The sequence below is a fragment of the Hypomesus nipponensis genome, chromosome 5, assembly GCF_054491055.1.
Source record: "Hypomesus nipponensis isolate SF chromosome 5, ASM5449105v1, whole genome shotgun sequence".
NCBI lineage: Eukaryota > Metazoa > Chordata > Actinopteri > Osmeriformes > Osmeridae > Hypomesus > Hypomesus nipponensis.
In genome coordinates this window covers 3,581,370-3,595,675 of record NC_140365.1, presented here as the reverse complement: position 1 = coordinate 3,595,675, position 14,306 = coordinate 3,581,370, and the positions used below count along the sequence as shown (strand labels likewise).

The window sequence follows — 14,306 nt, the reverse complement described above, 5'->3', positions numbered from 1 at the left end:
CACACATCACAAGCCACATCAGTCCTTATCTGCTCCCTGTGTGTCTATCACTGTCGACATGCAACCAGACCAAACCAGCCGATAACCGAGACCAGGGGGCTTAACACAAAGACTAAAAATAAGGTTAGACACTATCTATCGCCAATGGATCTTGTGTCTCTGAATATGAGGCTTAAGGGCTGCTCTCATTTGGATGACGGTCTTTGACTGAAACAGATTGACCTGCCCCCGAGAGTGGGGAGAGAGGGAGACTGTCAAAGTCGTGGGTGTTTTAGATAAAGGGCTTTCTCTGCTAGAACTCCAGCAATCAGAATTTAAGATCAAATGGATGGGTGATCAGCAGTGCGCTGACAGGATTTCCTGTATCTCACTGCCAATTCAAATGGACCGCAGTGCAGGTTTATGTCAAGGAGTGACAGCAGGCTTCCCCTTCCCTTATCTTTCTGGTTCAGAACAAAGTTAGCGCCGTTAAGAATACACTCAAAGGGGGGGGGGGATCAATTTCGTACTTTGCTTCGATCTCGGAATGCGAGCGGGTGTTCTGTCTGAGTAAGTCAGCTGCTAGGGGGGTTCTGCCTTCTCAATCACCCTCAAAACGCCTGATATTTCTTTTTCTCCCCAGACACAGAGGAGGATAACAAGGGGAAGGTTAGGCTCCTGCTGCAGGAGAAAGCTCCTTTCAGACCCACGGGTAACGCCTTCTCCTAAAGTCAGCAAGTCTACCGTCGTGGCGGAGGGACCAGGGTGACCCCAATATCACGGGCAGGAAACCAATCGATGAGCCAGCCGCTTGCAAAGCAGAGAGGGGGAATTACTTTACGAAAAAGACACAAATGGAATGTGTAAGTGTGTGCCAGCGGTGGCGGAGAGGGCGAGGGTAGAGACAAGAGGTGGAGGCATTAATTCACCAGAATCATCTAGAAGGACAGGAGTGTGGAGGAGGGGAAGCCAGACTTTAAAGATGTTAAAATAATAATCGCTAAATTATTTTCTTTTTTTTCCCCCACTCTTATTGTATTATGGTAATCAGTGTCCTGTCAACTCAAGACGGTGGAGACACGTTGTCGTGTATTTGGAGGGAAATCTCTACTCTTTTAACTGTACTGAACCCGATAGATCTATACTGTTGTACCTGTAGAGGATGTGATGGTCTCTACTGTTGTACCTGTAGAGGATGTGATGGTCTCTACTGTTGTACCTGTAGAGGATGTGATGGTCTCTACTGTTGTACCTGTACTGGAGCTGATGGTTTCCTTCCCAATGACGTGTCCCAGTAGGTCGTACTGGTTTAGTCTGGAGCCGTCCTCTGCGACCGCCACAGACTTCTCATCTCCTTGCGTCCATAGGTAGATGACCTCGTTGTTGGTGTAGGCATCTGAGAGGCGAGAGAGGGGGAAAGGAGGGGTGGAGATGGGGGTGGGAGTCAGAGAGGGGGGGCAGGAGAACGGAGAGAGAGAGAGAGACAGAGAGATAGACAGACAGAAAGACAGAGAGAGGTGGTGTGTCATAGGGGAAGACAGAGGGGTCTGCAGTATATGAAGCAGTATTTCCCATAATGCCTCAGTGGCAGACTATAAAAGCAACAAAGGTTGCTAGCAAAGTGGAGGCCTTGATCTGAATAAATCCATATCAATGAATTGTCTTTGAATGGCAGTGCAATAAAAGCAGTTTGTAGAATTTGGTACCTTGAATTCAAAGCGCATCAGCATAAAGCCTTGGGATTTGAGGGTCGATCAGTTTTGATGAAGGACAATGCCTTGAAAAATTGTGAGAAGCCCTTTTTGGAGAACGTAAACTAGCTCACACACATACACTCTCTCTCTCTACAGTTCTGTGCATCTGAACATGACAAACACAAATGCAAAACAATAAACCACACTCCTCAATCGCTCTGTATTAAAGTCCAAAACAAACTCCTCAGCTCCAGGGGTCATAATTCACACATCAGCCTTAGGTCTGCTAATTACATTTTGATAGTCACGGAAGAACCTTTATTCTCCTGGGAACTCATGAATCCAACACCTTATGCATTTACTTTTAACACCTCTTCAGCAATATACAATAGTAATTGCTCACGGAGTGTATAATTCTATCATCCAGCAAACAAGAACAGTGTGGCTGGGATGAGGATACACAAGCAGAGACCACCTCTGCTGCTGAAGAAGGTCAACTACATCTGACACTTTCATCGCACGGTATAAAACATGGTGTTTAAGACTATCAACTTTTTTCTCGCTGGTCAATTAATTCCGTGTTTCTCCTCGCTGTCTGGGATGGGTCAGTTGGTACATGCTAGCATTATGGGCAACACATGTACTGTTACAGACCACAAAACAGGGCATTGTTCTGTTTTCGAAGGGGATTTCATTGACTCTCATAGACTAATTCATTATCTTGTGTGAATGGGCATCCCTTTGTCACTTGTGAATGCAATTGTTGCATTTGATCCGCTTTAAAAAATTCCTCGACGAAGCATTGTGACTACGTGTGTAGCTTTGACCTGGTTTGGAACATGTAAATGACGTGAAACCTAACACGCTAGCAGATTCCTAACATATGCATTGTTCTCTCACTGCGCCTCGGAGATTTCCTCAATGCATACCGTCAAATCCTACCTCGACGCTTAAACCTCAAGAGAAAAAACAGACAAAAAAAAACCCCACACGCTTTTTAGCTGATCCGGATGTGAAAACTTGAGAGTTTCAGGTCTTGAGGCGACAATAAATGATACATAATGCTCGCGATTGCTGTGCCATTTCCAACGAAAACAAAATGAACGTAAAATAGCAGAGATTGGGGCGTACACGGTGCACAAAATTGCGCGTGCCGCGACAGCCCTCCACAAAGGCCGCTAATTACTTGCCAACCCTTGCCCCGTTGCCTTGAGGATGGCGATTGTTCACCAGCTTTCAGCCGGATTTCCGTTGATATGAAAACAGATGAGAGCGGGAGCTTCAAGTGTCAGGACCATTGTGCTCCAACCCTGCCAATATCAGCCCCCCTAGTCTGAAAGCACAGCTTTTGTCTTATTGGTGGCCTGCTGATGTTTTATTCACAGCATCCTGGCCACTGTGTCACACTGACCTTTAATATGTCATCGGCACAGTTATCATCTTTAGGAATAATAATTATGTGTGGACCCCCCTCTTTCCTGGTCATCTCCAGAGAGAAACACTGATGTCAGAGGAAGGGAGGGAGGGAGATGTTCGGGAGGGAGGCAGGGAGGGAGAGAGAGAGGGAGGGAGGGCTTTCTCTTACAAACCCTGACGAGGAAAAGAATTAACGACCAAGGCACAATCCTCTTTTGTGTTCTACATGCTATTCACATAGTCCATTCAAGGCTGGAGGCCACATTAAATTGATTCTGGCCTTCTACCCATATACGCAGGGGGCCAGGGGAGCACAAATGGATCATTGTTTCAAATGAAGATGTCTTGTACCGTACAAATCCTTATCTGGAGAGACTTACAGCTCCCAAACGTGAGAGAGGGGGTGAGATTGGGGAGAGAGAGGAATAAGGAGAGTGAGAGACAGTAATTGAGAAAAAGACCGGGAAACAGACATGAGAAGAGAGAGCGAACAGGAGTTAGAGACAGAGCACGGGAGGGACAGAGAAGAGAGAGAGAGAGAGAGAGAGAGAGAGAGAGAGAGAGAGAGAGAGAGAGAGAGAGAGAGAGAGAGAGAGAGAGAGAGAGAGAGACAGAGAGAGAGAGAGAGAGACAGAGAGAGAGAGAGAGAGAGAGAGAGAGAGAGAGAGAGAGAGAGAGAGAGAGGGGGTCTGGAGAAACTTACAGCTCCCAAACTTCAGAGGACAAGCATGGGCATCCATGGGAAAGTCCTCCAGATGCATGGGGCACTCAGCATGTATGGTCAGTCTGGGAAGACAGATGAGAGGGAAACACAAAAATAGAAAAACGAGAAAGAGAGGAAAAAGTCACAATTAGTCTCTATAGAAGCAATTCTTAAAATGACACAAACACACCACCTGACACTGGTCACATAGCATGAACACAAACCGTGTTATTACCGTGTTTACAGCTGCGCTTTGTGACGTGCTCATGGGTCAACAAACACAAGATCTTGTGAAGTAGGTGGTGGAAGTCAAACAGAGATGTTGACTGAGTGTTTGAGCACGTCCTGTCTGGATGGGAAGGTCGTTCTGCCAGATATCTGAGGTGAGATCATCTACAGTTCAGAGCTCACCTGACATTTGGGTTTTTGATGAGGAGGAGAATGAAGGAGGAATGGAGAGAGGAGAGTGAGAGAGAGGGAATAGGGTAGGGAGGGGGTGATGGAGGGAGGAGGGTGACAGAGAGGGAGGGGGAGGGGGTGATGGAGAGAGGAGGGTGAAAGAGAGGGAGGGGGGTGATGGAGGGAGGAGGGTGAGAGAGAGGGAGGGGGGTGATGGAGGGAGGAGGGTGAGAGAGAGGGAGGGGGTGATGGAGGGAGGAGGGTGAGAGAGAGGGAGGGGGGTGATGGAGGGAGGAGGGTGAGGAGGGGGTGATGGAGGGAGGAGGGTGAGAGGAACAGGCAGCACTAGCAGTCACGTAGTGAGTCTGCCTGACAAGCTGCTGAATCAGACTGGTGTGTCTGGGCTGCTAGCGATTTGTCAGTTTTCCCATCAGTGCAGATTTTTCTCTCTCCCTCCATGCCTTCTCCCCCCCCCCTCCGTTCCTGCATCCCTCCCACTAACTATCTTTCCCTCCCTCCCTCCCTCCCTCCCTCCCTCCCTCCCTCCCTCCCCCCCTCCCCCCTCCCCCCTCCCTCCCTCCCTCCCTCCCTCCCTCCCTCCCTCCCTCCCTCCCTCCCTCCCTCCCTCCCTCCCTCCCTCCCTCCCTCCCTCCCTCCCTCCCTCCCTCCCTCCCTCCCTCCCTCCCTCCCTCCCTCCCTCCCTCCCTCCCTCCCTCACATCTCTTTGGATGAAAGCTAAATTGCATTATATCATAAACATACATAACTAGACATATTCTGAGAATGGCATATCTTTAACCTGGGCACCAAAAACGTGTACTTTCCTCAAGTCCCTCGAGCAGCATGAAACGATCTGCTTTGTTTTCTTGTGACAAAAACAGGTAGAATTTTTCTTTTAGAGCTTTAGTGGACTGGGAATATGTTGCTGGGATTTGGAGAACTGGGCTTGACACTGCCATCAAAATGTCTACATTTCCCCTAAAGTTTCTTCAGTTCCATGTTCCTGAAGTGCTTAATGAGATGAAAGATTCCACCCTCTGGGTAATCTTTAAACATAATGGTTATGATGTTCTGGCCTCGCAAATTAACTGCACTTGGAAGGAGAGGAACACTTTGCAGCTGACATTAATTAATGGTTTTCCTGTGTGCGGGCGTGTGTGTGTGTTGGAGGGCGGGTGTTTGTGTGCATATGTGTGTGTGTGTGGGGGGGACTGTGTGTGGGTATGCATGCGTATGTGTGTGTATAGGTCTGTGTGTGTGTGCGTACGTACGCCTGTGTTTGTTGTGCTTGTTGGCCCCAGAGCCACAGTGGAGAGGGCCTCGTGGGGCCGTCCCCTCCCCTCTCCTGTCGGCCCTTCCCCTGTCCTGTTGGCCCCTCCCCTCTCCCGTCGGCCCCTCCCCTCTCCCGTCGGCCCCTCCCCTCTCCCGTCGGCCCTTCCCCTGTCCCGTTGGCCCCTCCCCTCTCCTGTCGGCCCCTCCCCTCTCCCGTCGGCCCCTCCCCTCTCCCGTCGGCCCCTCCCCTCTCCCGTCGGCCCCTCCCCTCTCCCGTCGGCCCCTCCCCTCTCCCGTCGGCCCCTCCCCTCTCCCGTCGGCCCTTCCCCTCTCCCGTCGGCCCCTCCCCTCTCCCGTCGGCCCCTCCCCTCTCCTTTCATCCTCTCTGCTTCCAGAAAAACAGCTGCATGGATCGAGGTACGAGCCACCAGCACCTCGTCACTGTGTCAGATCCACCAGGGGGCCTGCGGGCTGGGAGGTATGCATCCTCACTCACCTCCATCCACTACCACCCAGCCCTCCCATCCACTACCACCCAGCCCTCCCATCCACTACCACCCAGCCCTCCCACCCACTACCACCCAGCCCTCCCATCCACTACCACCCAGCCCTCCCATCCACTACCACCCAGCCCTCCCACCCACTACCACCCAGCCCTCCCATCCACTACCACCCATCCCTCCCATCCACTACCACCCATCCCTCCCATCCACTACCACCCACACCAAAACACCCCTCACCCACTCCTCCCCGTGACTCACACACAAACACACCCTCAGTCCACGCACCCACACACAGCTCTCAATCTCTTCAAGTTTCAGCTGGCATGGTACCATCTCCCTGAGCCTGAACTTTCTCCTATTACACCTGCAATTTCACGAGTGGAGCCTGTATCGACGGAGCTCTATTGGATTTGTAGCGAGTCTCTTTGGGTGATTCACAGCTTCTGAGACAGCGTCTGGTCTGCCTGTCACCCTGTCAATCAAGAGCCCCTGGCTCTGCGTGGTGATAAGCTTTCACCTTGGAAAACAAACGACAGCGTCGGACGCTAACACCGGCCCCGTCCACCGCTGTGCCCAAGGGTGCCTGTGATGAGTGAGAAACCTTCCAGGACATTCATCATACTTAGCATCATATCTGGGTACTGATCATGATCAATGAGTCTCTCTCTCCCTTTCTCTATATCTATATCTGTCTCCGTCTTGGCTCTCTCTCTCACTGGCTCTCTCTCTCTATTTGTGTGTGTGTCTCTCTCTCCTAGTCTCTGTCTAAGTCTCTCTCCCAGTCTCTGTTTGTCTTGTCTTCCCGTCACACGGTCTCTCTCTGCTCTCATTCTCTTTTTCCATTTCTGTATCTTTCCACCTCCCTCCCTCCCTCCCTCCCTCCCTCCCTCCCTCCCTCCCTCCCTCCCTCCCTCCCTCCCTCCCTCCCTCCCTCCCTCCCTCCCTCCCTCCCTCCCTCCCTCCCTCCCTCCCTCCCTCCCTCCCTCCCTCCCTCCCTCCCTCCCTCCCTCCCTCCCTCCCCTCCATCGCTACTTTGGACATTGAGTTACACGGAGATGTATGCTGCCATGCCGACGCAACCATAGCCCCCCCCCCTCCGGGACCCCCACGGGAGAAGGAGGGATGACAAGAGAAAGATGGAGTGCACACCAGCTCTGGAGTTTTATGGAAGGCTGGTAACTGACCCGTGCACCTGCCAACGGGACATCCAATCAGTCAAATGCTGAACGACAAATTTCCCTTTCCTCAAGGTCAACCGGCACGTATCCACGGAGACGCCACGTCCACGAGCCTGCCACCAAGGTGTCATCTCCGCTACAATCGGCCCGCGCGAGTGCATCCAGGTAAACCCAGAGAGAGAGGGGGGGGGGTCAAAGGATCAGGAAAGTCATTACTTTTTTATGTTTTTGATTTTACAGCTCCACCCTGGGCTTTAAGGCTGCAGCCTCGGCTCATAATATTACAATCCTCTCAGAGGTTCCCAGCTCCCCCCGGCCACAACAGAGACCCTGTTTGGGAGTCAGATGGCTGAGCGGTGAGGGAGTCGGGCTAGTAATCTGAAGGTTGCCGGATCGGTTCCCCGCCGTGCCAAATGATGTTGTGTCCTTGGGCAAGACACTTCAACCTACTTGCCTCGGGGGGAATGTCCCTGTACTTTCTGTAAGTTGCTCTGGATAAGAGCGTCTGCTAAATGGCTAAATGTAAATGTTTCCCCCCGTTCCTTCGCCTGATGCAGTGGGGCGGTTGGATCGTCAACAGGGCCTTCAGCACAGTCATGACAACGAACAGCAATTAGCCGGCGAGAAGATCACTGTAATTACCATTACCAACAAGGAATAGCGCAGAACCGCTCGGCAACGCTCAACGCACTGCACAATTAATTTACTGCTGCATTAGGCTCAGTTGTGTTTTGGAATATGCATAGTTGAAATAGGGGAGAGAGAGAGAGAGAGAGAGGGGCATGATGGACCTACTGTAAACAATAACACAAGGCTCGCAATTACCCTGCTTCATCACAGACCATCACATAGTATCACAGACCACCACAGACCCCTTTTTTTTTTTTTTTTTTTTTAGTCCATCAGCTTCTCCTCTTCAGTGTCAGTGTAACTATTCAAATGACGTTGTGTCCTTGGATAAGGCACTTCACCCTACTTGGGGGGAATGTCCCTGTACTTGCTGTAAGTCGCTCCAGATAAGCGTCTGCTAAATGATAATGTAAATGTATTCATTTAAATGAAGACACCTTTATTCAGGATTCATCCTCCATAGTACACCATCCAAGCTAAGGCAGGGCACCCTAAAAAAACTGCCTGCTCCTGGTTTCTAAGACTAGGCTTAGCCTGGATACAAATCTTAGCAGGCACAGAGGAAATCCCAGAGAGAGGTAAAAAGATTACATCCAGAGTTCAACAATAATCACATCTCCTTTCCTGTTTCAGTCAGTTAATACTTTTAAACCCATTTACTAAAACCTTGTTCAATAAAAACATAGCGGGATCCAGAGTCTCTTTTTGTATGGTCACTACTGAGTAAAGCATAGCTGGTCTTAGCAGTAGCCTGCTGCCACCCCAATTAGAAGGTGACCAAGCATCTAACAGAGCATGAAATGTCCTGTTAAAGAACGTGTCAGTCATCACAGTGCCAAAACGAGAGGTGATGTGAAAGGCTCTCTCCCCTCCTCCCCCGCCTCCCCCGTCATTCATTCAAAACCTTCCTCATTTAGATGGCCTCATTAGCCTCAACAAAGAGCTTGCCCGCAAAAAATGATATATATATATATATATATATATATCACACATATATATATATATATTTTTTTTTTATAATTTTGAGGGCAGGAACTTTGTTGCGGCTAATGAGGCCTTCTACATGAGGTACATGTATATATGTACTGTATATACGTACACTTTATGTATAATTAAATAAAAGCTCATTAAAATATAGAAACCACCCTGGGGGTCATCAATCAGTAAACAAGCTATGGCTCAGGTTAAGCATCTGTAGGGCAGTTTGACTTCACTTCCTGGTGCATCATGGCTACTGTACTGTGCCATTATGTACAGTACCTCAAAGCTAAACTGCACTGGACAAGCTAAGTACGTTTCTTCGGTTCTCACTCTGTTGTCACACTGGGGAACTCTGACCACCAATTGCATTGTCTGTGAACTCTTTCACAGGTTCACACATAGTTGAAGAGTCTTTGTGTGTTTATGCTCATCTTTAGCTGTGTTAATTGCGGTTAAGAAACATGAATATTAAGCCTAGGCTCTTTGGTTGAGTGTCCAAACATCATTAAAACGAAGCCCGAGGCTCCAATTAGGACCCTCTCTTACGAGGAGGACGATGCTGTTTGTCGTTCTTTTCGCCATTTAGCTGGACTAGAAATACTTCACAGAAGCTGTTCCTGTGGACCTGAAACCACGTTTGACCCAAGTTAAACTGCGGCTGTTATTCAACCATCATAAAAAAAAAGACAAAAAACAACAAACAAAAACAAACAAAAGCCATCCTAACATACGAGGAAGAGATGGTCAAAAATAAAACGATATTATGAAAGGCCCAATATGCAATAGAGCATCAGCATTCACTGAAACATTGACAAACCTGTTAAAATCTAAGATGGAGACGACTGATTCAGATTTAAAAAGCAGCTCAGCTGAAGGATGTTTAAAAGGTCTTCCATCACTGTAAGTATCTTTCAAACAATTGACTCCCAGCGGGCTAAAAATCATTACAAGAAGGGCTGCTGCTGACTCAGACCTATCTAGCGAGCTATGAACAAGTACTCAATCCTTCACAAGGATGGGCACAAACTCACACATCATAATCAATTCTGATGTTTCAGATGACAAAACCATGTCACAATTATGAGCGGTGCCTGTGCTTCCATTCCAGCTCATTTAAGTGAAGAGAAAAGCCTTCTTCATCTCTTGTGTCATGTAAGAAGTGATCAAACTACTCTGTTCTTGATTTTAAGCCATGCATACGGTAGGGGAAGGAATCTCCAGCGTCGCCGAGTGCTGTTGATTCAACTGTAGGTGTTGCGTAATGTTTTGACGGCAGCTCAAAAGGTTGCAGGTTCAAATCCCCCCTGTATTTAGCTTTAGATAAAAGCGTGAGCTAAATGAATGCATTCCATTATGGAGGAGAATGTAATGGAAAATAACACTTGGCAAGTGTTCAGTTAAGGGATGCTGCCTGGTTAAAATATGAATGTGGTTTTCCTCAGAGACTGTTCCTCATTCCTGCAGGTCCATATTTAATTCAAACTTGTGTGTGCATCAGGAGTCACTGGAGATCTGGCTGGTGGGTCAAGTTAGGAGGACTTGTCCACATTTCAGAGCTGCATGTTTCCAAGAAGTACTGTGATTTCAAAACCCCCTCCCTCCCTCCCGAAATTATAACCGGATCCACACGTAATTGAATCACTTGACAATAAACCAGTTTACACACTTGGTGTTTTTCTGCGAAGGATGCAGTAACAGGCGTGGACGCGATCAGACGTCTCCTCAGTGGGATTAGGGTGCTCTTAAAGCAGGGAAACCTCTGCTGCTGAAAAGCAACGCAGAACGTTGACACGTTTATTCATTTAACTGCTTTTATCTGAAGCGACATACAGCCAAAGCCTACGGAGTGAACAGCAGGAATGAACGGATCAGAAGTGCGTAGTTCTAACCGTATTTCCGTGGTTAGAGTCGAGGAGTGGTCTGTATTTGATTAGGCACAGTGCACCAATAACAACAACCAAGTTGGAACGTCTACGGGTACAGCTTCATCTTCGACAAACGCGTTGGCAAGTTAAGTTTGCTTGTTTCGGGAATATGAGAATTCCTCCCTCCACATTAAAACAGCCTTTTTCCCCCTCTAATTAAATGAGCCAGACAGACAGCTGTTGAGGGACTGCAGAGAGGACTCTGATAAAGGGCACAGCTCTGCAGCTCCACTTCTTGGTTGGTGGGCTGTCATTGACAGGTGACTAAATCACTGGGACACCAGCGCTGTGCAGGCCCGACCCGAGAGCAAAAACAAACACGCCCTCCGGTCATGTTTGACATTATGCATCAAGGCGGTAGGAGGAACCTAAAGATCCCTATGTGTGACAATTATTTGCAGGCAGCAATTAATGTCGATCTCCATCTGTGTGTCTTTCAGCTGGTCCTAACCACCATCCAGGCCTGCCCGCTAACCTCCCCTCTCAGACACCCCAGCCACACTGCCGGAGCAGCCTGACCTCTGACCCCGCCCTGGCAGGAGAGGGCGCCCCCACTCCACGCCACGGAAGGTTCATCCTCCCGCCAAGAGGCTCGTACGGGCAGTTCTAGAACGTTTCAGGACGTGTAATTAAACCCCAACCCCTGCTGGCCCTGTACTGAGGGGTGTGCCTGGGCCCTATGCAGGCCTCCATGCGAACGTGAGGAAGAGAGAAACTCCAACTTAAAAAGGACAATCTGGCGGAGGAAACAGATCGTGACTGCTTTACAAAGCAGCCTGTGTTGGGCTCACGCTTTCAAGTCCTGCTCCAGGACGGAGATCAGGACTAAGCCGAGCGCCGCGCGGCAAAGACACGCCCTTTCACCGAATCTTATCGGCCGCAGCCTTTTGAAAGATTGCGTTATGAGGTGACAGTCCCTGGTCTTTAAGCGAGCTCCTCAGAGCCGCGGAGGAGGATTGTGAATCTCCACGCCCGGCGACGCTCCTAAAAAGATCTGTCATCTCGCATGGGCACCACGCGGCGCCTTAACGAGGCGTCACTCAAGCGGCGGGACCGCCATCCATCCTGCCAACATGGAACATATGTGTGCCATACCTGCAGCATGTGCGCCGCGGCGGCGGAGCATCTCCACCTGGGCTTCTCCTCGCCTGTCAGCCTGGACGATGGCACATAATGGATGAAGCTTCCTCAAGCACATCTGCAGCTGGGAGATGGGGAGGGGGGAGAGGGAGGGAGGGAGGGAGGGAGGGAGGGAGGGAGGGAGGGAGGGAGGGAGGGAGGGAGGGAGGGAGGGAGGGAGGGAGGGAGGGAGGGAGGGAGGGAGGGAGGGAGGGAGGGAGGGAGGGAGGGAGGGAGGGAGGGAGAGGGGCGAGGGCTGTGTTGCTACAACAACAGGACACAGAGCTGCTTTTGGGGATGTGGGGATGTGGGTTTGTGGGTGTTTGGATGTTTGGGTGTGTGTGTGTTTGGGTATGTGTGTGGGTGGGTGTGTTTCGTCAGCCAGCCAGCCACAGGAAGGAAGTTTGGCAAACACGCTGGCTCTCTGAACAGCGACTAAAGCACCTTGGATGAGGTCACTAAAGGTAAATAGACCATTAACACACTAATTCCATAGCGGTTATCCAGTATATGTATTAAATGTTGGGTATAGCTCAGTGTTAGAGCAATTGACTGCAGGTCAGGAGAAGACCCCCCACCTCTCCTCGACCTTGGATGAAAGTCTCTTCTAGATGAAATTCATTGGAGTTATAGATGACTGGACTTGAGTGCCTGCATGTGTCTGATGAAGGTAGATAGCTGAGCATAAGCTGGCCAAACGTCCCTTACTCCTTTTTTGTGCAATCTACAAAAGAACCCAAACAAACTGTCCATCTGGCTGGCGCATAAACACATCGGTGACCTGTCCTTGTGCAGCCAATCAGATGTGAATATGCCAGGTAACCGTGACTATGGTACCGGGAGGCCTGCTGCTGATTGGTTTTGGCCTTGGCTTTGATGATTCTGCAACATTCAGACTTTTTCACCCAACAAAACTACAACCGGTATCTCCCGTCCTGCTTTTGTATCTTGGCATATTGATTTTCCTTTCTTTAGCGGCTCGCAGGACGCCCGCTCCTGTCTGTTGAAGTGCTGACTAAACAGAAAGAGTTTGTTTGGTTTTATAAGAAATCCTTCTTTGGCTTTCTCATTGACACTGCAATGCGTTGCCAGAAGATTCCACTCAGCACACAAAACAGAGTTGAAGCTGGGGATGTTTTTGACAGAAACAGAAATGAGGAAGACAAGTCTGTGGTATTCGAAGGTTAAGGACAGTCGATTACGCTGAAAACCCACATTGGGACATTTTAATTCACTACGTTGATATGAGCAAATAGAGAGTCATGTTACGGACGCTGCAGCCTGCTGTTCTGGAACAACACCGCGACGTGACTACACTGAAGGCACCTTGTCATTTCATGGATGACAGCACACTATGAGGTCTCGGTGTAGATATTATGTTATGTGCGTGTGCAGCACTTAATTATACATAGTACAGTGCATACAATTGACATATTGTCACATTGTAGAACTTACACCATGACTACAGGATGTGTTGCTATTCATTGATATGGTGTATATAGGCAAAGGTATACAGTGTATGCATCTTTAAATACAGTGTATAGACAGAGAGGGCTCCTCTTGTTCTGCTCTCTGGGCGGAGGAAAGGGCCTGCTCAGTGTAATCTATCTTTTGTAAGCGTCACATTAACCGCAGGCAGACTGCGAACACAGTATTCTTTAATTCATGAAAACATAATGTCACTCTCTATAAAATGCTGCTGGAAACAACTTCAGCTTGTCTCCAAGACAGAGCAGGCACCACCAAGGGCACTCAAGAGAGAAGATTCCTGCCGCTGAAAAACACCAATAAACATCCAGCCTGGGATCAATTATTCAGCCCCGTCTCCTGGCCCCCACCTTGCCCGGCCCTCCGCCCGGCCATTCAAACCACAATGCCATCCTGAACCAGACAAGGAGAGAAGTTCGGAGGCTCCTTAAAGTGCTGCGTGCCACAGCAACACTTTTCAACCCTGTCGAATGAACTTGTACGCAAGCTAAGCGTTGGGCTTTGTTGTGTAAGGGAAGGCGGCAGCTGAGACTGTGTGTGACTGTGGGCTCTGAGGTGATGTGTGCGCGTGCGGAGGGACGCTGACTTGAGGAGTGAAGACGATGACGTCTTTAGCGATACACTGAGCGTCTTGGTGGACGCGCCTCTGTCAGTTGACACTGCGACGAGCAGAGGCAGCCAAAAGCAGAGCTACATTTTCCCTTTATCGACACGTGCGTTCATCGCCGTTTAATGGTGTTGCTCCTCTTGAAACATTCACAAGCGATTGTTTAGGACCTGTATGATGTCCAAAGTTCACTTTTGTATTCCTGCATTACGTGGGGTGAATTTGGGTAATCTGGGACATTGAGTAATGTGGGACACCTAAATTCCAGAGCGTTTTATTCCCTGCTATGACAATGTCTAGTTCACAGAACTTTTACCCTAGGTTTAGCAAGGATGTCATGTGACTGAAATCAAAAAACGTGATTGGTGTCACAGAAAGGGTCAGGGCACTAGTCAGGAAACTCAGATGAGAA

The 14,306-nt window shown here is 49.3% G+C and overlaps 1 protein-coding gene across 1 annotated transcript in view; it reads right to left on the bottom strand.

The window, feature by feature from the left end:
- Positions 1-14,306, bottom strand: part of gabra3 (gamma-aminobutyric acid type A receptor subunit alpha3) — a 47,179-nt gene that overhangs the window by 16,290 nt on the left and 16,583 nt on the right. The window contains exons 5-6 of the mRNA XM_084698727.1: positions 3,793-3,875; positions 1,232-1,375 (exon numbers count right to left, since the gene is read on the bottom strand). Coding sequence (XP_084554853.1) covers positions 1,232-1,375; positions 3,793-3,875 — 227 coding nt within the window. The remainder of the gene's footprint in view (positions 1-1,231; positions 1,376-3,792; positions 3,876-14,306) is intronic.